Genomic DNA, 24,477 nt, shown 5'->3' with positions numbered 1-24,477 from the left:
GTAATCCAGCATATAAGCAGAACCAAAGACAAAAACCACATGAGTATCTCAATAGATACAGAAAAGGCCTTTGACAAAATTCAACACCCTTTCGTGCTAAAAACTCTCAATAAATTCGGTATTGATGGAACATATCTCAAAATAATAAGAGCTATTTATGACAAACCCACAGCCAATATCATACTCAATGGGCAAAAACTGGAAGCATTCCCTTTGAAAACTGGCACAAGACAGAGATGCCCTCTTTCACCACTCCTATTCAACATAATGTTGGAAGTTCTGGCTAGGGCAATCAGGCAAGAGAAAGAAATAAAGGGTATTCAGTTAGGAAAAGAAGAAGTCAAATTGTCCCTGTTTGCAGATGACATGATTGTATGTTTAGAAAACCCCATCATCTCAGCCCAAAATCTCCTTAAGCTGATAAGCAACTTCAGCAAAGTCTCAGGATAAAAAATCAATGTGCAAAAATCACAAGCATTCTTATACACCAGTAACAGACAAACAGAGAGCCAAATCATGAATGAACTCCCATTCACAATAGCTTCAAAGAGAATAAAATACCTAGGAATCCAACTTACAAGGGATGTGAAGGACCTCTTAAAGGAGAACTACAAACCACTGCTCAGTGAAATAAAAGAGGACACAAACAAATGGAAGAACATTCCATGCTCATGGATAGGAAGAATCAATATTGTGAAAATGGCCATACTGCCCAAGGTAATTTATAGATTCAATGCCATCCCCATCAATGTACCAATGACTTCACAGAATTGGAAAAAACTGCTTTAAAGTTCATATGGAATCAAAAAAGAGCCCGCATTGCCAAGACAATCCTAAGTCAAAAGAACAAAGCCGGAGGCATCACACTACCTGACTTCAAACTATACTACAAGGCTACAGTAACCAACACAGCATGGTGCTGGTACCAAAACAGAGATAGAGACCAATGAAACAGAACAGAGCCCTCAGAAGTAATACCACACATCTACAGCCATCTGATCTTTGACAAACCTGACAAAAACAAGAAATGGGGAAAGGATTCCCTATTTAATAAATGGTGCTGGGAAAATTGGCTAGCCATAAGTAGAAAGCTGAAACTGGATCCTTCCTTATTCCTTATACAAAAATTAATTCAAGATGGATTAGAGACTTAAATGTTAGATCTCATACTATAAAAACCCTAGAAGAAAACCCAGGTAATACCATTCAGGACATAGGCATGGGCAAGGACTTCATGTCTAAAACAGCAAAAGGAACGGCAACAAAAGCCAAAATTGACAAATGGGATCTAATTAAACTAAAGAGCTTCTGCACAGCAAAAGAAACTACCATCAGAGTGAACAGGCAACCTACAGAATGGGAGAAAATGTTTGCAATCTACTCATCTGACAAAGGGCTAATACCCAGAATCTACAAAGAACTCAAACAAATATACAAGAAAAAAACAAACAACCCCATCAAAAAGTGGGCAAAGGATACGAACAGACATTTCTCAAAAGAAGACATGCATACAGCCAACAGACACATGAAAAAATGCTCATCATCACTGGCCATCAGAGAAATGCAAATCAAAACCACAATGAGATACCATCTCACACCAGTTAGAATGGCAATCATTAAAAAGTCAGGAAACAACAGGTGTTGGAGAGGATGTGGAGAAATAGGAACACTTTTACACTGTTAGTGGGATTGTAAACTAGTTCAACCATTATGGAAAAGAGTATGGCAATTCCTCAAGGATCTAGAACTAGATGTACCATATGACCCAGCCATCCCACTACTGGGTATATACCCAAAGGATTATAAATCATGCTGCTATAAAGACACATGCACACGTATGTTTATTGCGGCACTACTCACAATAGCAAAGACTTGGAATCAACCCAAATGTCCATCAGTGACAAACTGGATTAAGAAAATGTGGCACGTATGCACCATGGAATACTATGCAGCCATAAAAAAGGATGAGTTCATGTCCTTTGTAGGGACATGGATGCAGCTGGAAACCATCATTCTCAGCAAACTGTCGCAAGAACAGAAAACCACACACCGCATATTCTCACTCATAGGTGGGAATTGAACAATGAGATCACTTGGACATGGGAAGGGGAACATCACACACCAGGGCCTATTGTGGGGAGGGGGAAGGGGGGAAGGGATGGCATTGGGAGTTATACCTGATGACCTGATGTAAATGACGAGTTGATGGGTGCTGACGACTTGATGGGTGCAGCACACCAACATGGCACATGTATACATATGTAACAAACCTGCATGTTGTGCACATGTACCCTAGAACTTAAAGTATAATAATAAAAAAAAAGAGTGTCTTATATCTTCTGTTTCACCACTTAATTACGCCTAATGTACTCTCTTATATGTGTACAAATTACCTTAATTCTTTTTTCTATTTGACTCACTTTTTGTTGTTATCTTAATAAAATACTTTAGTGTCCCTACTTTATTTACTTTCTGTATTCAGCTCGTGGGCCTCCAAAGACCTTTAAAAAAAAAAAAAAAAAAAAAATCCGGGCACGGTGGCTCATGCCTGTAATCCTAGCACTTTGTGAGACTGAAGCGGGTGGATCACAAGGTCAGGAGTTCAAGACCAATCTGACCAACATGGTGAAACCCCGTCTCTACTAAAAATACAAAAATTAGCTGAGCGTGGTCGTGCGCACCTGTAATCCCAGCTACTCAGGAGGCTGAGGCAGGAGAATCACTTGAATCCGTGAGGCGGAGGTTACAGTGAGCCGAGATCATGCCGCTCCATGAGTGACAGAGTGAGACTCCATCTCAAAAAAAAAAACTCTCACAACTATACAAGTAGTACCCAAGTAGTACCATAATATACTTATACCAAGAAAAAGGAAAGTCACGGCTTAAAAAAAAAAGTATAACATACATAGAAAAAATACATAAATTATGTGTTTAAATGAATCATGACTTTTTAAATGTAATTAGATTTGATAAAGAGCAAATCAACTACTGAAATCCTTCAGAATGCGTAGAAATCTCCAATATGGAGCTTCCATTGCTATTTTTATCTCATTTCTCATTGTCCTGTAATGCAAAGGTTCCCAAACTTTCTTGGTTATGTGTCCCTAGGCCAAAAGAAAGGTATTAACTGTCCCATTTATTAACTAGTTAGGTCCAAACAAGTTAATAGTAGTAATTTGTTCAGTGTCTGGCAGATGTCAGCCTGAAAACTTAAAATAACCTGTGATGTCCTGGTGAGTTTGCCATTGTCCCCTAGATGCCTCGGTGCAGTTAAAAGAATTGCAGCTCTAAGTAGTACTACTTCCCTTCAATCACTAGCATTGAAATTCATTTGAGTTTTCCAAGTTCTATGATTTTTTAAATTTAATTACTGGTAATTAACAATATTCATGTTTTCCATGAAAATTGTAACACTGTTTAGGCTAAATAGATTTTGAGGACTACCTAGGAAACAAATTTTTTGTAAGAAAAGTATAATTCATCGAGCATATAGTTCTGGAGTCTAATTTGTTTTTAAGTAGGGTGCATTGGTGGTGTCTTCCAGTCATTGAGTTTATTCTTCCCCAGAGTGATATGTGAAAAACTTTTCCCATTTTGGGCAGTGGCAGCTATAGCAGAGAGCTCACATGACTAACAGATGTTAATCTCCCACCAGATTCAGTAGCAGTTGCACAGGGAAAGTGTATGCATCAAGGCTCAAGAGAATAGCAGTATCTGGTGCCTTGAATAGCTACTGAACTTCACTCTTCATGCAATGATTGACAGCAGACCCTGTTAGTATATAGGAAGACCCCAGAACAATCCAGCTTTTCACTTTTTTTTATTGATGCATAATAGTTGTATATGTTTACAGAGTACATGAGTTTTAATGATACATGTATACAACGTTTAATGATCAAATCAGGATAACCGGGATATTCATCACCTCAAACATTTATCATTTCTTTGTATTAGGGACATTCCAGAGCTTCTCTTCTGGTTATTTGAAATATGCTGTACATTCCTGTTAACTGTAGTTGCCCTATTGTGCTTTCAAACACAAGCAACACAATCATGAATATTCTTAGTCTATTTTATAGTATATAACCTTGAAAATTGTATCTGTATACCCTCTGCCCCTTTCTGTGCTCACACTTCAAACCATATAGTTATGTGCCTCATAATGATGTTTTGGTTAATGATGGACCACATATACCATGGTGATCCCATAAAATTAAAATGGGGCTGAAAAATTCCTATCTCCTAATGACATCTTAGTTGTTGTAATGTCAGAGCACAATGCACTACTCGTACGTTTGTAGTGATACTAGTGTAAACAAACTTACTGTGCTGCCAGTCATATAAAAGTATAGCACATACAACTATGTACAGTATATAATATTTGATAATGATAATAAATTAGTGTTAGTGGCCTATGTATTTACTGTACTTTATTATTATTTTAGAGTGTACTCCTACTTATATATTTTTAAAGTTAAGTGTAAAACAGATTCAGGCAGGTCCTCCAGAAGATATTCCAGAAGTAGGCATTATTATCATAGGAGATGACAGCTCCATACGTGTGACTACCCATAGACCTTCCAGGGAGACAAGATGTAGAGGTGGAAGACAGTGATATTGATGATCCTTATTCTCTGTAAGCCTAGGCTAGTGTGTGTATTTGTGTCTTAGTTTTTAACAAAACAGTTTACAAACTAAAAAGATAAAAATAAAAATTTTCAAAAATAGAAAAAAGTTTATAGAATAAGGATATAGAGAACATGTTTGTGTTTCTGTTTTAAGCTGGGTGTTATTACAAAAGAGTCAAAAAGTTTAAATACAATTTGTAAAGTTACAGTAAGTTAAAGTTAATATTGAAGAAAGAAAAACTTTTTTTCTAAATTAAGTGTAGCCTAAGTATATAGTATTTGTAAAGTCTACAGTTTGTGTTACAGTTGCCTACAGTATTCAGTACAATAACATGCTGTACAGGTTGGTAGCCTAGGAACAACAGGCTGTATCATATAGCCTAGGTGAATAGTAGGCTGTACCATCTAGGTTTCTGTGAGTACACCCTTATGATGATCACACAAAGATGAAATCAGGTAAAGACACATTTCTGAGGACATATCGCCAGCCGGGTGCAGTGGCTCACGCCTGTAATCCCAGCACTTTGGGAGGCTGAGGCAGGTGAATCACCTGAGGTTGGGAGTTTGAGACTAGCCTGGCCAACATGTGAAACCTCATCTCTACAAAAAATAGAAAAATCAGCCAGGTGTGGTGGTGCACGCCTGTAATCCCAGCTACTCAGGAGGCTGAGGTGGGAGAATCGCTTGAACCTAGAAAGCAGAGGTGGCAGTGAGCCAAGATTGTGCCACTGCACTCCAGCCTGGACAACAGAGCAAGACTCTGTCTCAAAAAAAAAGACGTATACCCATCAAATGATGCATGACTGTCTATAGTATTCTTTAAGAGGTATTAGCATTGGTGACCTATTTGATGATGGAGAGTTTTGAGAGAGTAGGATAATAACTGGATAGTTAAGGAGTTTAGATCATAATTGAGCATGTGAACCCAGCTCCAAGGCAAAAGAAAAAAAGATAGTATGTGTTATCTTGTATTTGAATTTTCTTGACTCTTTGAAATAATCACCCTATTCTGCACTAGGCAGTTATTTTTTTTCTTTGAGACAGTATCTCCCTCTGTCTCCCAAGCTGGAGTGCAGTGGTGCAATCATGGCTTATGGCTCACTGCAGCCTCAACCTCTCAGGCTCAAGCAATTCTCCCACCTTAGCCTCCCAACTCTCTGGGACTACAGGCACGTGCCACTATACCCTAGCTAATATTTTTTTGTATTTTTTTCAGAGGCAGGATTTCACCATGTTGCCTAGTCTGGTCTCGAACTCCTGAGCTCAAGTGATCTGCCTGCTTCAGCATCCCAAAGTAGTCAAATGAATTTTAATACTCATTTATATTTTGATTTTGATTATATTTTTAATTGGCTAGTTTACAGTTCATTTGAAAGACTTTACAGAAGATAAGGCTCCTAGAAAGAATTTTAACATTTATATTCAGGACATTAGCGAGAATTTATATGTGCCTATAACCTAGGAAATTTCTTAACATTCAGCGATTATTTTAAAACTTCTACATTTAAAGTGAGTATTGAAATGTTGAAGCTTAAGTGTGTAACTTTATTATTTACTTTTTATCTCCTGTTTTCCTTTTTCTGTTTTCCTGTGGGGATTACTTGAACATTTTTTAGAATTCCACTCTGATTAGCTATAGTTTTTTAGCATCTCTCTTTGTATATACATATTTTTAGTTGTTGCTCTAGTACATTTACCTGTTGATTCAGCAATCCCAATTCCACAAATGTACCCTGAAAATACACCTCTGTCAATACAAACATATGTACACCCAAGGTTATTCATTGCAGCATTGTTTATACTTGCAAAATATTAGGAACAATATAAATATCAATACAGTAGACGAATAATATAGTATATCCACACAATCAAACCATAAAAAAATGAAGAATTTCTCTACGAGTTTATTTAGAGTGATATCCAAGATACACTGTTTGTGTAAATGTTCTAAATACAATAATTAAAGGATTGCAGTTGGCAGAATACATATAAAAGTATAACTATATGCCCTTTATAAGAAATTAACTTACATTATAAGGATATAGGTAGTTGAAACAATATACTATGCAAACATTAGTTTGAAAAGGAGCATGAGTGATTATATTAATAACAAATTAAATAGATGTCAGAGCAAAGAAAACTACAGTTACAAAGAGGGGCACTACATAATAAGATGATCAATACACCAAGAAGACATAGCAATTATAAAGTATATGCACCAAAAAACAGCTTCAAAATACATGAAACAAAATTATAGAATTGAAAGGAGAAATGGATAAATCTATAATTATAGTTGGGGACTTCAATATCCCTCTCTCAATAATTGATAGAAATACTAGGAAATCAGCAAGGATGTAGAACTAAATACCACCATCAATCAACAGGATTTAATAGACATTTATAGAACACTGTACCCCAAAACAACAGAATACATATTCTTTTCAAGCATCTATGGAACATTCACCAAGGTAGACCGTATCCTGGATCATAAACCTCAAAAAATTTAAAACAATTAAAACTATACAGAGTACATTATTTGACTGTAATGGAATCAAACTGGAAATCAACAATAGAGGTATAATAGGAAAATCTCCAAACACTTGGAAATTAAACAACACACTTCTCTATAATGAAGAGAAAGTCTCAAAACTAAGTGAACTGTTAGAACTGAATAAAAATGAAAATATATCACAACTTGGGGATGCAGATAAAGCAATCCTGAGAGGAAAATCCATTACACAATATTCTAAGCTCCCACCTCACAAAACAAGGAAAAATAAGAGCAAAATAAACTCAAAGCAAGCATAAGAAAGGCAATAAAGGTAAGAATATGAATCAATGAAGCTGAAAACAAGTAAATCAATGAAACAAAAAGCTGTTTCTTTGAAAAGATCAATAAAATTAACAAGCCTCTTAGCAAGGCTAAAAAAAAAAAAGCAGACATGAAGACATGAATTACCAATACCAGGAATGAGACCAGGATTATCAGTGCAGTTACTGCAGCCATTAAAGTGATAATAAGGATTGCCTTGAGCAACTTGACATAAACTCAGCAACATAGATGAAATGGAGCAAGTCCTTAAAAACCACAAAAAAACAAAGTTGATGCAATATAAACTAGATCATCTAAATAGTCTTATAACTATGGAAGAAATTTAATCCATCATTTAAAAGCTTCCAAAAAAGACATTTCAAGGGCAAGATAGTTTCATTGGACAATTCTACCAGTCATTCAAAGAAGAATCAGCATGGATTTACGCAGTCTCTTCCAGAAAACATAAAGAAGGGAACATTTACCAGCATATTTTGATACCAGTGTTACCCAGACACAAAAACCAGACACAGAGAATACCCCCAAAAAAAAAAAAAGAAAAGAAAAGAAAACTATGGCTGGACACGGTGACTCACACCTGTAATCCCAGCACTTTGAGAAGCCGAGGCGGGTGGATCACCTGAGGTCAGGAGTTTGAGACCAGCCTGACCAACATGGTGAAACCCCGTCTCTACTAAAAATACAAAATTAGCTGGGCATGGTGGTGCATGCCTGTAATCCCAGCTACTTGATAGGCTAAGGCAGGAGAATCACTTGAACCTGGGAGGCAGAGGTTGCAGTGAGCCGAGACTGGACCATTGCACTCCAGCCTGGACAAGAGTGAAAGTCTGTCTCAAAAAAAAAAAAAAGGAAAATAAAATAAAATTACAAATTAGTGTTATCTCTCCTGAGCTTTGATGCAGAAATTCTCAGTAAAATACTACCATATTGAATCCAGGAATTTGTAAAAAGAATTGTACACCATGACCAAATAGGGTTTATTCCAAGAATGCAAAGATGGTTCAATATTTGAAAATCAATCAATGTAATTCATCATATCTACAGTATAAGAAGAAAAGCCACATGATTATTCAATTCAGAAAATCATTTGACAAAATGCAGTATCCGTGCATTATTTTTAAAACTCAGCAAATTATGAATAAAGGAAGAAATTCTTTAATTCTTTAACTTCACAAAGAGTATCTGTAAGAAACCTACAGCAAATATTATATTTAGATGAAAGACTGGATGCTTCTTCCTAACATTGGGAACATGGCAAGGATGTTCACTGATACCACTCTCATTCAACATACTATGATAAATCTTAGCCAGTGTAAGGCAAGAAATGGAAATAGCTAGCATACAGATTGGAAATAAAGAAATAAAACTGTCCATATTTGCAGATGACATTTTCTACATATATGCCAAGGAATGTACCAAAAAACAAAACAAAACAAAACACTCTCCTAGAACTAATGAGTGCAGCAAGGTTGCAGCATAAACATCAACAAAAAAATCAACCATATTTCTATATACTGAAAATGAACTAGGGAAACCAACATTTAAAACAATATCATTTACAATGGCTAAAAACAAAAATTACATAAAAATCTGACTGAACACATGCTAAATTTATATGCTGAAAGTTACAAAATGCTGATGAAAGAAATTGAAGGATTAAATAAATAGACATACTACATTCATGGATTAGGAAACTTAATAGAGGTGTCAGTTCTCCGAAATTTCATCCATTGGTTTAACTCAATTCCTACCAGAATCCCTCCAGCAAAATTTTTTTGTAGATATAAAAACATATATTCTAAAATTTATGTACAAAGGTGAAAGAACTAGAACAGCTAAGACAACTTTTAAAAAAGAATAGGCTGGATGCAGTGGCTCACACCTGTAATCACAGCACTTTGGGAGGGCAAGGCAGGCAGATTACTTAAGCCCAGGAGTTCAAGGCCAGCCTGGGCAACATGGTGAAACCCCATCTCTACAAAAAATTAGCTGGGCATGATGTCGCGCACCTGTAGTCCCAGCTACTTGGGAGGCTGAGGTGGGAGGATCACTTGAGCCCCAGAGTTAGAGGCTGCAGTGAGCTGTGATTGCACCACTGCATTCCAGCCTGGATGACGGATAGAGTCCCTGTCTCAAAAAAGAAAAAAAGAATAGGATAAAGTAAAAGGATTCACTCTACTTAATGTTTTAAGACGTACTAACAGTAATCAAGTAATTAAGAAAGTGTGTTATTGTATGGAGGGAGAGACACATAGATCAAAGTAACAGACGGAATCCAGAAATAAACCACTACTAATATGTTCAATTGATTTTATAAGGTACAAAAGCAATTTTATGGAAGAAAGCTAGTTTTTAAACAAATGTTGCTAGAGCAATTGAACAGCCATAGTAAAAAACAAAAAACTTTGACCCAAACCCTACACTTTATACAAAAATTAATTCAAAAGGAATCATGAATTTAAACAAAAAACTATAAAACTTTTATGAAAAAATAGAGGAAAATTTGGAAACCTCTCTCTATATATATAACATATATATTATATATAATATATTGTATATTATTATATATAATATATATAATTATATAAAACATCTATATGTTTTTTTTTTTTTTTCTTTCCCCAAGATGGAGTCTTGCTCTGTCACCCAGGCTGGAGTGCAGTGGCACAATCTCAGCTTACTGCAACCTCCACCTCCTGGGTTCAAGTGATTCTCCTGCCTCAGCCTCCCGGGTAGTTGGGATTACAGATGTGTGTGACCATGCACAGCTAATTTTTGTATTTTTAGTAGAGACGGGATTTCACCATGTTAGTGAGGCTGATCTCAAACTCCTGACCTCGTGGTCCACCCACCTCGGCCTCCCAAACTGCTAGGATTACAAGCATGAGCCACCGTGCCCAGCTGAGAATATATTTTGAAAGTCTCAAAATTCAATAATAAACAAACAAATGATACTATTAGAAAATGGGAACTGGGCACCATGTCTTACGTCTGTAATCCCAGCACTTTGGGAGGCTGAGGTGGGCCTTGGGAGGGCAAGGCAGGCAGATTACTTAAGCCCAGGAGTTCAAGGCCAGCCTGGGCAACATGGTGAAACCCCATCTCTCCAAAAAATTAGCTGGGCATGATGTCACACACCTGTAGTCCCAGCTACTTGGGAGGCTTGAGATCAGGAGTTTGAGACCAGCCTGGCCAACATGGTAAAACCCCATCTCTACTAAAAATAAAAAATTGCCCAGGCATGGTGGCACATGCCTGTAGTCCCAGCTACTCAGGAGGCTGAGGCACCAGGAGAATCACTTGAACCCAGACAGCAGAGGTTGCAGTGAACCGAGATCATGCCACTGCACTCCATCTTGGGCAACAGAGTGAGACTGTCTCAAAAAAAAAAAAGAAAGAAAGAAAATAGGCTAAAGACATAAACGTATTTCACCAATGAGGATATGCAGATGGCAACTAAGCACATGCAAATAATAAGTTCAACATTGTTAGCCATAAGAGAAATGTAAAATAAAACCATGTGAGATATCACCACACACCTATCAGAGTGACAGAATTTTATTTTAAATGGTATTAACACCAAATGCTGGGGAGAGAGTGGATAAACTGGATCATATGCTATTGGTGAGAATATAAAATGGTACAGCTGCTCTGAGAAGCAGTTCAACAGTTTCTCTACAAACTAAACATGTACATACCAAAGGCAGCTATTGAACTCCTGGGCATTTATCCTAGAGAAATGAAAACTTTTGGTCACATAAAAACTTATAGATAAATGTTCTTAGCAGCTTTAATTGTAATAACCAGAAACTGGAAAAAAAAAAAAAAACCAAAAAACTCAGATATCCTTCAATAGGTGAGTGAATAGTTATAGTTAAACTGTGGTACATACCATGGCATACTATTGAGGTAAAAAGAGGGAGAAACTATTGAAATGTGCAACAAATTGGATTGATCTCAAGAGAATTATGTTGAATTTTAAAAGCTAATCTCAAAAGGCTACATGCTATACAATGCATACGTTTCATTTATGTAATATCCCCGAGATGACAAAACTAAGAAGTGGAGAACTGATTAGTGATTGCAGGGGACAGGGACAGTGGAGAGGGGATGAGTATAAAAGGGTACCATGAGAAAGTTCCTTTGTAGAAATGGAACAGTTGTAGTTACATACACACACACAAATACATGTAAAAATTGATAAAAACTGAATGAGGCCTGTAGTTAACACTATTGTACCAGAGTCAGTTTCCTGATAGTATATAAAATGTCACTATTGGAAAAAGCTGGGTGAAGAGTACACAGGACTTTATATACTATTTTTGGAAATTCCTGTGAGCTTATTTAAAAGTAAAAAAATTGTGAAGATAAGTATATAACTTATAACTTTCAAAGGTAAGTATATATAACTTTTGTTAGGTATTGCCAAATTTTCCTAGAGAATAATTGTACTCATTTGTGTTCCCATCAGAAATATGAGACTGCCTTTTTCAGCCTAGCTTTCTAATGTAATGTATTAGAATGTTTTTTAATGTTTGCTAATCTATTAGGTGACAAATACTGTTTTAGTTTGCATTTCTCTCATGAATGAATTTGAGCATTTTCTATTCATATAATTGAGGGCTATTTTTACATGTTTTATGTGAACTCTTCACTTTTTTCCCCCCCTTTTTCTATTAGGTTTTGGTTCTTTGGTTCTTAAACTTTTAGAGTTCTTAGTATAGTACAGGTATTAACCCTTTGTAGTATATATTGCAATTTTTCTTCCAGTTTGTCAGTTGTCTTTTGACCTTCTAGTGTTTTTTACCATGCAAAAAGTTTTATTTTTATGCAACCTTATATTTCAATCTTTTTTCTCAGTTCTGAGTCAAAGTTATGTTTTATTGCATGTGGATTTTGAGTCATCATTTCTCTACACGAAGGTTTTAGGCAAACTGGCACATGTTTTCTTCTACTACTTGTATGATTTCATTTTAACAGTTAGATTTTTAATCTACGTGGAGTTTTTTCTCTTAGGTATGTTGTGTGAAATTGATTCAGTTTTGTTTTTTCCAAATGATTATCCAACTTTCCCAACAACATGTATTAAAATGTCCATCTTGGCCTGGCATGGTGGCTCACACCTGTAATTCCAACACTTTGGGAGGCCGAGGTGGGCAGATCACGAGGTCAGGAGATCGAGACCATTCTGGCGAACACAGTGAAGCCCCGTCTCTACTAAAAATACAAAAAAATTAGCTGGGTGTGGTAGCGGGTGCCTGTAGTCCCAGCTACTCAGCAGGCTGAGGCAGGAGAATGGCATGAACCTGGGAGGCAGAGCTTGCAGTGAGCGGAGATAGCGCCACTGCACTCCAGCCTGGGCAACAGAGCAAGACTCCGTCTCAAAAAATAATGAATAAAATAAAATAAAATAAAATGTCCATATTTGTCTCCAGTGATTTGAGATGCCACCCTTATCATATACTAAATTTCATATACAATGGGGTCTGTTTCTCAACTTTGTATTTTATTCCACTAGCCTGTTTGCCTGTTCCTGCACTGGAACCACACTATAGTAACTACAGAAGCTTTAATAGTATGTTTTAATATTTGGTAAGGATAATTCTTTTTCATCGTTTTTCAGTGTTTTCCTGGATCTTCTTGCATATACGCTTCTCCCTATATTTAGTATAAACTTCCTAACTCCATGTAGTAGTAATGTGTCTTTCAGGAGTGTTTTATGATTTTCCTTGTGTAAGTACTTAATATTTTGGGTGCTATTGTAAATGAGATTTTCTGTATCATTATGTAATTTCTTTTGTATCTATAAAAGCTATTGTTTTTTGTTTGACTATTGATGGATTGAGACAGGATCTTGCTCTATTTCCCAGGCTGGAGTGCAGTAATGCAGTTACAACTCACTGCAGCCTGGACCTCCTGGGCTCAGGTTATCCTCCCATCTCAGTCTCCCAAGTAGCTGGTACTACAGGTGCATGCCACCATACTCAGCTAATTTTTTCAGAGGTAGGATTCACTATGGTAACCAGGCTGGTCTCAAACTTGTGGGCTCAAGGGATCTGCCCACCTCGGCCTTCCAGAGTGCTGAGATTTCTGGTGTGAGCCACCTGACACAGGCTATCTAGTTTAAATATTAGTTACACTTGCTTCATAAAAGGAGTTAGAAAATTGGGGTTTTTTTTCTTAATCCCAAATGTGATAGTATGTTCTTCCTTCTTAACGCTCTAGATAAATTACCAAAATTGATGAACTCATATTTGGGTATTACATAATATTCCTAGTTCAATGGCACCTTCTTATTTCCTCTGCCTTTTTCTTTTCTTTTCTTCTAATTGCCAAAGGGTGTTTCTTTCATTTTTGTCTTTTATTCTTTTCCAAAAACTATGCATTTCAAAAATTGTCTTCTTTAAATCACACAGACTTTTAAGATCCTTCCTCGTGGTTCTGATCTACCCAGACGTGCTTTTTTTTTTTTTTTTTTTTTTAGCATTTTCAAACTTAATGTGGACTTAGTCTTTGTAGCAGTATTTTTAAATCATTGTTAAATCTTTCTGGTAGTTTCCCTCTTCAATTCTCCCCATCAGGTTTTGTGTGTTTACTTGCTCTGTTTTTGTTTGGTCTGTCTTTGATTGCCACAAATCCTGTGGAGCAGTAAGGGTAGGATAGGAGCAGTAAGGTTAGGGCAGGAGCAGTAGAGATCATGTGCCAGGATTTGGTTTTTTTTTTTCTCCTTTTAGTCACAGTTATTTTGAAGTTTTGACATGCTCTGTGTACAAATTAGGCTGAAGGTATGATTTCATGTGGAATTTGCTTTTTCTTTCTTACTGTTTTGGGGAGGAAATAATATAAAGTAGGTGTCTGTATAGCTGCCTTTTTTCAGCTCTGAAGAATGTTTATAGCATATTATATACATTCATTTTTTCCTCTGGTTTCTTATAAACTATAGGACAGATTAATTAGAAGCGGCAGTGACTTTTAAGGGGTGAATATAGTATAATTAACTCTTTTCTGTTGTTAAAGGTTACAGATGAGGCAATTTAAAAAGAACTGGAAGTGTGATTTAGATTCAGCTTTGAATGAATTAGAGGTATGACATTTATTATTTTAAATACATTGCTGGGATCTCCGCAAATCAATAGCAACAAAAAAGTCTTGAATAATAACCCCCTTTTATGAGAAGTTTTAGAAATGTGGCTGTTATACAGCGAAAATGCTCAAGGAAAGGAAGTTTTGTTTCTCTTACAAGTTAATATTTTGAAAGGCAAACATTTTAATTTCTAGAGTTGTGAACTGTATTAAAAATAATTCTAAAATTTGTTCAGTTTCAAAATTATATTAAAGTGAAATAATATTTCAGAGCTTAGTCTTTAATTCTTGAGGCTGGGCAGACTTGCTGAGTGCGTAAGAAAGCTGAGGTACTTGTCATGGATGGCTACAATACACGAAATGATGGGGGAAAACCCAGATTACACTGAACTCTCCAACCATTTAGCGTATAAGAAATGAGGACCTTCAGGATGATTTTTACTTTTAAATTTAATATCATTTTTGTATTCATGTAGTAATTGTTCCTCTGGTTTTAATTAGTACTTTTATATTCTTAAGACTTTTGATGTGAAAAACTTTTTTAGTTTATAACAGAAATTGTACGAAGATAATAAGTTGACTGAAATTCACTTTATGGCCACTTTTGTAAAACGTAGTGTCCAAAACGATATGTGGGCCCAAATTATAAATGGCCAGGTAACATTAAAATGCACTTTCTAAAAGTAGTAAAATAATGCATTGCCGTGGAGACAGTTCAAATTATGCTGCTCATCTCTGTTTTCCATAAATCCCTCCCCACTGTCAGGTTCAGGTTTGGGGGTAAATACAGTTAAATACTTTAAGACCTGGATAATTAAAACAAATGTGCATTGCTATTTGGAATTTATAGAGGCTTTACTATAGCCAGAAAAGCAAAGTTACAATAGTATGTTATTGATGTGATGCTTGTCAGTAAGTTTATAAGATCTGCAGATTTTGTCTTATTAATTTATGTATATCTAATGCCTAAAATATGCTTGACCCTAAAGACGTGTTTGCATAAATGACATAGTTTTCATTCTTTTTCTTTCTCTTTTGTTTTGTTTTTAATAATTTTAATAGCATTGTAAAGAAAAAGGTGACTGGACCAAATTGGGAAAATTATACATTAACGTAAAAATGGGCTGTGAAAAATTTGCAGATTTCCAGACATTTTGTGCTTGCATTGCTGAAACTCTCACAAAAAACTGTGAAGATGAAAGACCAGATACTCCCTTTTGTGAATTTGCTGAAACAGGTAAAATGTAACTATTGGCTTGAATATTTTGTATGAGGATGGTGCAGTGTTCTTTTTTGTTTTTTAGAGACAGGATCTTCCTCTGTTACCCAGGCTGGAGTACAGGGGTGCGGTCATAGCTCACCACAGCCTCGAACTCCTGGGCTCAAGCACTTCTCCTGCCTCAGCCTCCCAAGTAGCTTGGACTACGGGCACATATCATTACACCCAGCTAATTTTTTTGTTTTTTGTAGACACAGAGTCTTGCTTCATTGCCCTGGCTAGTCTCGAACTCTTATGCTCAAGGGATCCTCTCATGTCAGCCTCTCAAAGCACTGGTATTACAGACATAAGCCACAGCTCGGCCAGTGGCAGTATTCTTAACAAGAACGTAAAATTAAAAAAAAAAAAAAAAAAAAGGAATGTAAAACTCTTGAATATTTTCCATGTTGTGGATAAATTAATGCAGGCTTCAGACACTCTTCCTTCTCTTTCTGAATTTTTCCATCTATTTATTGTTAAGTTAGATTATGGGAAAAGGTCAGGAATTGGTGTTTTAGTATCAGATGTTTCATATTCTTATTTTTCTTTTCACTCAGATTGGTAAAACTATTGTTAGCAAATTATAGTGGAGCACCTGAATTTTTGAATTATTTAAGTTGTTACTCTCTTTACTCTTACATGTCAACAGAATTTATATAGTTTTGAATTTGTTTTGTTTTTGACCTGAGCTCTTTACTACTGTAGACTTTATCAGAAGTTGGCAAACTTTTTCTGTAAAAAGCCAGATAGTCAATATTTTAGACTTTGAACACACCACATAGTTTTGAACTTTGAACATCTCTATCACATAGTTTTATTTTCTCTTTAAACGATGCTTTGAAAACAGGAAAACAATTGTTGGCTTGTAGGCTATACAGAAACAGGGCACAGCTTGCCAACACCTGGTCTTTATGGTGGTATCAATAATTCTGTATTAATTTGCCTCTTCTGTCATTTTAAGTGACTATTTTATCTTCTTTTATATGCCTATTTGTGTTTCAGTTAGCAAAGATCCACAAAACAGTAAAGTAGATAAAGGTGTACTGGGAAGAATCGGAATCAGTGCTATGTACTTCTATCACAAGCTGTTGCAGTGGTCCAAGGTACTTCCTTAAGTTTTTGTCTTGGCTTGATATAGAGAGTACTAGTTTTAAAATTTTGAATAGAATGTAAGTTAACCCTGAAGATTAGCAGTTTGCTAATAATCCTCACAGCTGAGAAAATGGGACCCAGGCTAGTGAGTGATTTATTAGATGGTATATTAAGCAAATGGCTACTGTTTAAAATATCAAACTGGATGCAGTGGCGTGTACCTGTAGTCCCAGCTACTCAGGAAGCTGAGTTTGATGCCAGCCTGGGCAACATGGACAGATTCCCATCTTTAAAAAATAATTTTTATTATAAAAATAAATAAAATCTTAGTATAGGGAACACTTAACCCATTTATGCCAGAGGTTGCAAATTTTTTTGTGTGAAAAATCAGACCTTGGTGATGACCTTGAGCAGTAGGATAGAAATAACTCCCACAAGCTTAGTGTTCCAATAATGTAACACTAGGCATAAATGGGTTAAGAACCCATGCTGAATGTCATATTTATTTGAAGTAATTTTCAATTCATATTATTTTGCCAACACCTGAGTATCAGTTGTATTGTAATTTTAGAAGGGTTCAAGACTCCTTTCTTTGTTTGTGGGTTTTTTATTTTATTTTTTTATTTTTTGAGACAGTTTCTCTTTTGTTGCCCAGGCTGGGGTTCAATGGAGCAATCTTGGCTTACCACAGCCTCCGCCTCCCAGGTTCAAGCGATTCTCCTGTCTCAGCCTCCCAAGTAGCTGGGATTACAGGCATGTGCCACCATGCCTGGCTAATTTTGTATTTTTAGTAGAGACAGGGTTTCTCCATGTTGGTCAGGCTGGTCTTGAACTCCCGGTCTCAGGTGATCCACCTACCTCAGCCTCCCAAAGTGCTGGGATTACAGGTGTGAGCCACCACACTCATCCAAGACACATTTCTTAAGATGAACTCAGAATACTCACAATTAACAGAACTTCTTAAAAATCACCTCTTAGAATATCTTGGAACACTATATACCGTATGTCTTGATGTCTAACTTTGTGGCTTAGCTTATCATAGAGGTGGTTTAGTGACTCAAGACCATGTTGTATTACCATTCTTTAGATATTCCTGAGGTGGCAGTTGGAGTTATAGACTCAATAAAGTTCAAGAAGAGGATGGGGAAATCCAAAATAGGGAGGAAGTGCTGAGGGATGGAGTTATATAGAGAGTAGAGAGTTGTGGTCACATTGAATTAACTATTAAAGAATATCTGTTTTTACTTGCTACTTTTATAAAGAGGTTATTTCACAATTGAATATATATGTTCAATAACATTTAAGTACATGTATACCTACAAAATTCATGAATTAAAAAGAAAAAAATGTTTAACCTAGAATGGTTGTATAGAAGGTCTCCAGGCTCAAAAGTCTTCAGGAGGCTTAGCTCTTACTGTGTGGTATGCCTGGAGTGGGCAAGGTGTACCTTGTGTCTGCTCTAACAATCAAGTTTAAGGTTGGTCATAGCATTAATTTCTTGACTATTTAATGCTTGGGAATTTGAGGACTACCTAACAAGAAGATCCTTTATAAAAATTCAGACTGGGCCGGGAGCAGTGGCTCATGCCTGTAATCTCAGCACTTTGGGAGGCTGAGGCGGGGGGATCACTTGAGGTCAGGAGTTCAAGACCAGCCTAGCCAACATGGTGAAACCCCATCTCTACTAAAAAATACAAAAATTAGCAGGGAGTGGTGGCGCATGCCTGTAATCCCAGCTAATCGGGAGACTGAGGCAGGAGAATTGCTTGAACCCAGGAGGTGGAGGTTGCAGTGAGCCAAGATTGCACCATTGCACTCCAGCCTGGGTGACAGAGCAAGACTCCATCTCTTAATGCCATTCCTCTCCCCTCCCCCCACCCCACGACAGGCCCCAGTGTGTGATGTTCCCCACCCTGTGTCCAAGTGTACTCTTGTTCAGTTCCCCACCTGTGAGTGAGAACATGCCATGCTTGGTTTTCTGTCCTTGCAATAGTTTGCTCAGAATGATGGTTTCCAGCTTCATCTATGTCCCTACAAAGGACATGAACTCATCCTTTTTTATGGCTGCATAGTATTCCATGGTGTATATGTGCCATGTTTTCTTAATCCAGTCTGTCATTGATGGGCATTTGGGTTGATTCCAAGTCTTTGCTATTGTGAATGGTGCCACAATAAACATACGTGTGCATGTGTCTTTATAGACTCCATCTCAAATTAAAAAAAAGAAACTCAGACTAATTTTGCTGAAATTTTAGAGTATATTTTAATTTTATTTGGTTATTATTTAAGACATTGGTAGATTGGTTAATTTTATTTTAATTAAAAATTTTAACTACTTTATTTAGAAAATTATTGTATCACCTTAGTATGAATTTTTTAATGAAACCTATTTTTTTGAATGTAAAAATAAAATCATTGACAGTAAACTAAACATATCCCTTTAAAAATGCACTCGTTTATACAGTCATCTTGAAAGTACCTTGACATCATAATAAGCATCTGATTCAAATAGTATAGAATATAAAACAAGGGTCTGTACACTAAGGCCCATGGGCGAGAACTCACCCAAAGCCTGTTTTTGTACAGCCTTCAAGCTAAGAATTTTTTTACATTTTTAAAGAGTTATAAATTTAAAAAAACAACAATCAAAAAGAATGTACAGCAGACTAAATGTGGCCTGCAAAGCCTAAACTATCACTATCTGGCCATTTACAGGAAAAGCTTGCTGACCCATGATATAAAATAATGATATATGTCCAATTTCTGATGTCCAAACCAAAGGTAATTTTCAGTAGAATACATGAAATAATTAGTCTACTGAATTAAGAATTTTAGCTAACCTTTTATCCTTTTTTTCACTATCATTCTTTGTCTAAATTTTTTGGGAGGTAGAGCAGGGGTTACACCACACTCCCCAGGCTGGTCTCAAACTTCTGGGCTCTAGTGACCATCCCATCTCAGCCTCCTGAGTATGTTTAAATTTGATAACAAATTATTTTCATTTTTACTGTCTCTCCCTCCTGGATCCCAGATTGACCAACAGAAGAGGAGCAAAAACATATAATCAGTAGTTTTCTATGTTAAATCATAGAATCCTTTCATCAAATGAAATCTTAAGGAGAAGTACAGTGTATAAAACAAATACAAAGAAGGCTTCTGATAAAGGGGGTCTGGTGGTATTGGTGGGAAGGGGTGGTTAATATGAGGCAGAGCCTTGCTTGTTCCTCTTTCCCTTTCATCTGTATGGCTGAACAGGAAGGGACTTAAGGAAAGAGTATTGGAGCAGCTTAACAGCCAGCAGTCTAGTATGATGATTCAAACTGGATAATTGGCTTGTGAATAATTATCAGTGACTTTGTGTGTCTGTAAATGGTTGATACCCAATTAGTGTTCTTTATTTTTATTCTAGGGAAGGAAGGTCTTAGATAAACTATATGAATTAAAAATACACTTTGCAAGTTTAAAAGGACTTACAGGGCCTGAGAAGTTAGCATCAAGATGTCAAATTGTGAATGTGGCAGCAGAAATTTTTCTAAAAAGTGGAAGCCTAGATGGTGCCCTTTGGGTAATGAGGGGTAAGTCCTGATATATGCAAGCATAAAATAATTCGTTAAACTAGTCATACATTTTTGTCTCTGTACTTACCTTAAGTTGATTGAACTGTTGTTAATAGTTTGGTCTAAACCCTAGTGAACATGTGGGTAGGAAAGGTTGTTATGTAAACTGAAAGGGGAAAGTTAACTTAGCGTTAAAGTCTTTGTTCGTTTAAAAACTAGTTCTTGGCCGGGCGAGGTGGCTCACACCTGTAATCCCAGCACTTTGGGAGGCCAAGGCAGGTGGATCACCTCAGGTCAGGAGTTCAAGACCAGCCTGGCCAACATGGCGAAACCCCATCTCTACTAAAAATACAAAAATTAGCCGGGCATGGTGATGCGCGCCTGTAATCCTAGCTACTCAGGAGGCTGAGGCAGGAGAATTGCTTGAACCCAGGAGATGAAGGTTGTAGTGAGCTGAGATCACACCACTGCATTGCACTCCAGCCTTGGAGACAGAGCGAGACTCTGTCAAAAAACAAAACAAAACAAAAAAAACACTAGTTCTTGCTGGGCCGGGTGTGGTGACTCACTCCTGTAATCCCAGCACTTTGGGAGGCCGAGGTGGGTGGATCACCTAAGGTCAGGAGTTTGAGACCAGCCTGACCAACATGGAGAAACCCCATCTCTACTAAAAGTACAAAAATTAGCTGGGCGTGGTGGTGGGAGCCTGTAATCCCAACTACTCAGGAGGCTGAGGCAGGAGAATCGCTTGAACCCAGGAGGCAGAGGTTGCAGTGAGCCGAGATCATGCCATTGCATTCCAGCCTGGGCGACAGAATGAGACTCTATCTCAAAAAAACAAAACAAAACCAAAAAAACCAAAACCTCGTTCTTGCTATGGCCTAGACTCCATACTAAATGCTTTCCCTGAATTATCCCAATTAATCTTCATACAACCCTGAATTTGGAACTATTAGAACCCCCATTTTATTGATAAGAAAATGCTGTCAGAGATATTAACCAACTTGCCCAAAATGACATAACAAATAAGGAATGGAGGCCAAATTCAAACCCAGACAATCCAGCTTCAGAACCCAGGCTTCAGCCGCTGTGTAAAATGGAAATCCTGATTGCAGTATGCATAAACTCTATCTTCATATGTATGGGCAAACATGACTTCAAAACAGGATGAGTAGAGCTTACTTTCCTTGATAAGACAATTCTTCTAAGCAGAAATTACAGTGAAATTAAGCCAGCAGGAACAAATAAGGTTAGTTTAGTATGAGAAAAATTAAAAAGAGCACAATAGTGTTATGATACTAATGAAGCTAATGATAGCTCTTGCTATTTGGATCATCAGGCAGATTTTATTTGATAAAGTGGGATAAGAATGAAGAAACCTCAAGGATCTCAAGAGTTTAGGTGGGAAGATGGAATCAATAAATAAAGCAAATGGAGAACTCTAAAACATACTAACACACAAACACTAGCACATATATATATATATATATACATACATATACATGTGATTCATATATGGGAGATATATGTATATAAAATATCTTGTATATATTCAGTGCTGAGGGTTTAATACAGAGGTTGTGAGTAGGCTTCATTCAAAAGCTTGTTTGTAAAGGTATTCTTCAACTTAAACATAGTCAGTGAGTTTTCCTAAGTGGGAAGAGTACCAAAATACCAAAATAGAAATTAGTGAAATACAAGCCAGTGCTCACAAGCTCTGTGAGGAAAGAAGCGATGTGGCAAGAAATGGGAAGGGGAAAATAGTTGATAAAAATGAACTTGAGTCACCTTATGATAGGAACCTCCTGTCTAAAAGTTTGTGGCAAAACCAGTCTTTCTCAAACTAGAAACTGGGAGAGTTTGTGGGAGGAATGTGGAGTGATTTTTGGAGATTTTGTTTTAAATTTCAGTGTTTCTGTTTTTAGACTAACTTTAAACTTCTATCAATTATAAGCAGTGTTCTTTTTTTGCAGTGACAGTTTCAACTAACATAATTTTCTTAAGTAAAATTTTATTTCTACAAAAGAAGAGCCCACAGAAGTATGCTCAGTTGTTTCTAGAATTTTTTAATTCTTAAAAGGGCTCTATAGTGAACAGGCCATTCCCAAGAAAGGAAATACAAATGGCTCAATCTCACTAATAATAAGTGAGATTAATACTCACTTGTAATAAGAGAATACATTACTATTACAAACACCATTTTGAACCCATTAGACTATCAAGATCGAAGTTTAGTGATACGCTTTTTGTGAAGGTATAGAGAAATAGACATTCAAGAGGTTGTCTTTAGGAGCTTTTTGGCAAAATAAATGTCAAAAGTTTAAAACGCATTTTTTTCATTTACTAATTCCATTTCTAGGAATTTGTACTGCATACACATTTATACCTGTTTACAAAGGTATGCATATTAAATTATCTGGAATATTTTGTTACACCAACAATGGTAACAAGGGATTCCAGGTGGCTTAAATGCTCATTCATACCAGTTGAACTGTGTTATAGCCATATGATAAAGCAGAATGAGGCAGATCTGTAAGTGTTCATTTGGAATGATCTTCAAGATGTATTGCAAAGTGCAAAAAAAAAAAAAAAAAAAAAAAAGAAAGTACAGAGCAGTTGCTACCATTTGAATACAAATAATAATACAATGGATAAATACGTATTTGCTTATATACCCTTAAAATATTTGTAGAAGGATGCACAAGAAACTAGTAATAGTGGCTGCCTCTGCCTCTGCCTCTGGGAAGAGAAATTGAGTGCTTGGAGGACAGAGTAGCAGATTAACATTTTACGTACATCCTTTTTAAAAATATGCCTTTATTACCTACCGAATTTACAAAAGATAGGGTTACATACATTACTCAAGTTTGAGAAATGTAGAATATCTCACACATTTTTTTTTGTTTGGTGGGTGGCAGACTTGATGGTGAGAAGAAGTCTATTGTTTTGGCATTTTACTTTGACATTTCAAACTCTTTCTCATACTAGTGCTTTTTATCCTGCAAATGAGCAACAGATTCCTCCCATGCTGTCTCCCAATACCAACATTAAAAAGTATTAAAATATAAAATGGTTTCAAGACCATCATTTTATAATCTTTGTTCAGAGGCTGAAAAATAAGTATCTTAGCTCTCTATAATCAAATTTTGTAAAAAAGTTATGCCATTTATTGAGAAACTGCCTTTGAATTTTGAAATAACTTATTGCCTTTATATAAGTAATACATATTAATAAATATAAAAACCTGGATAAGCAAAACTAGTAATAAAAATCCCTTATCATTTGGTCACCCAGAAATTGCCATTATCCACTTTAATGTTGTTATACAGACACTTTTATACTCTGCATTTTTTTTCAGGCAGTGGCCTTTCAGTGAAAAATTTTTCGACAGCATCACTTACTGGGCTGCATGGTTTTCTATCTTATAAACAGACAGATGGATAGATCTGTCTTTTGATCCATGAATCCACTTTTACTGAACTAGCTTGTTTTTCAGATTTCAGTTATAAACAGTAATCCCTGCTAAACATCACCGCTGAATCTTACTTTTCCTTAGGATAAATTCTGATGGAATTGCTGTGTTAAAGGGCAAAGGGATTTTAAAGCTTCTTGGTAAATGTCAACAAATTTGCCCTTTTTCAGATTTGCAGATGTTATTTCAGGTTTATTAGAAAGCTCCCCGGGGCCGGGCACAGTGGCTCACACCTGTAATCCCAGCACTTTGGGAGGCCAAGGTGGGCGGATCACGAGGTCAGGAGATCAAGACCATTCTGCCTAACACAGTGAAACCCCACCTCTACTAAAAATACGAAAAAAAATTAGCCAGGCGTTGTGGCAGGCACCTGTAGTCCCAGCCACTTGGGAGGCTGAGGCAGGAGGATGGCGTGAACCCGAGAGGCGGAGCCAAGATCACACCACTACACTCCAGCCTGGGGCGACAAAGCGAGACTCTGTCTCAAAAAAAAAAAGCCCCCCCACCCCCGCCTGGCCCTTTATTAGAAAATCCTAGAGAGCTATTTCATTCAG

The 24,477-nt window shown here is 36.7% G+C and overlaps 1 protein-coding gene across 1 annotated transcript in view; it reads left to right on the top strand.

Moving 5' to 3' along the window:
• TOPAZ1 (testis and ovary specific PAZ domain containing 1) overlaps positions 1–24,477 on the top strand; it is a 92,060-nt gene that overhangs the window by 49,470 nt on the left and 18,113 nt on the right. The window contains exons 13-16 of the mRNA XM_023231830.1: positions 14,479–14,545; positions 15,607–15,781; positions 16,805–16,905; positions 20,304–20,469. Of these exons, the coding sequence (XP_023087598.1) occupies positions 14,479–14,545; positions 15,607–15,781; positions 16,805–16,905; positions 20,304–20,469 (509 nt within the window). The remainder of the gene's footprint in view (positions 1–14,478; positions 14,546–15,606; positions 15,782–16,804; positions 16,906–20,303; positions 20,470–24,477) is intronic.

The sequence above is a fragment of the Piliocolobus tephrosceles genome, chromosome 2 (assembly GCF_002776525.5).
Source record: "Piliocolobus tephrosceles isolate RC106 chromosome 2, ASM277652v3, whole genome shotgun sequence".
NCBI classification, from domain to species: Eukaryota; Metazoa; Chordata; class Mammalia; order Primates; family Cercopithecidae; genus Piliocolobus; species Piliocolobus tephrosceles.
Note: the sequence above shows the minus strand (reverse complement) of the source record. Positions and strands in the feature narration are given on the sequence as shown.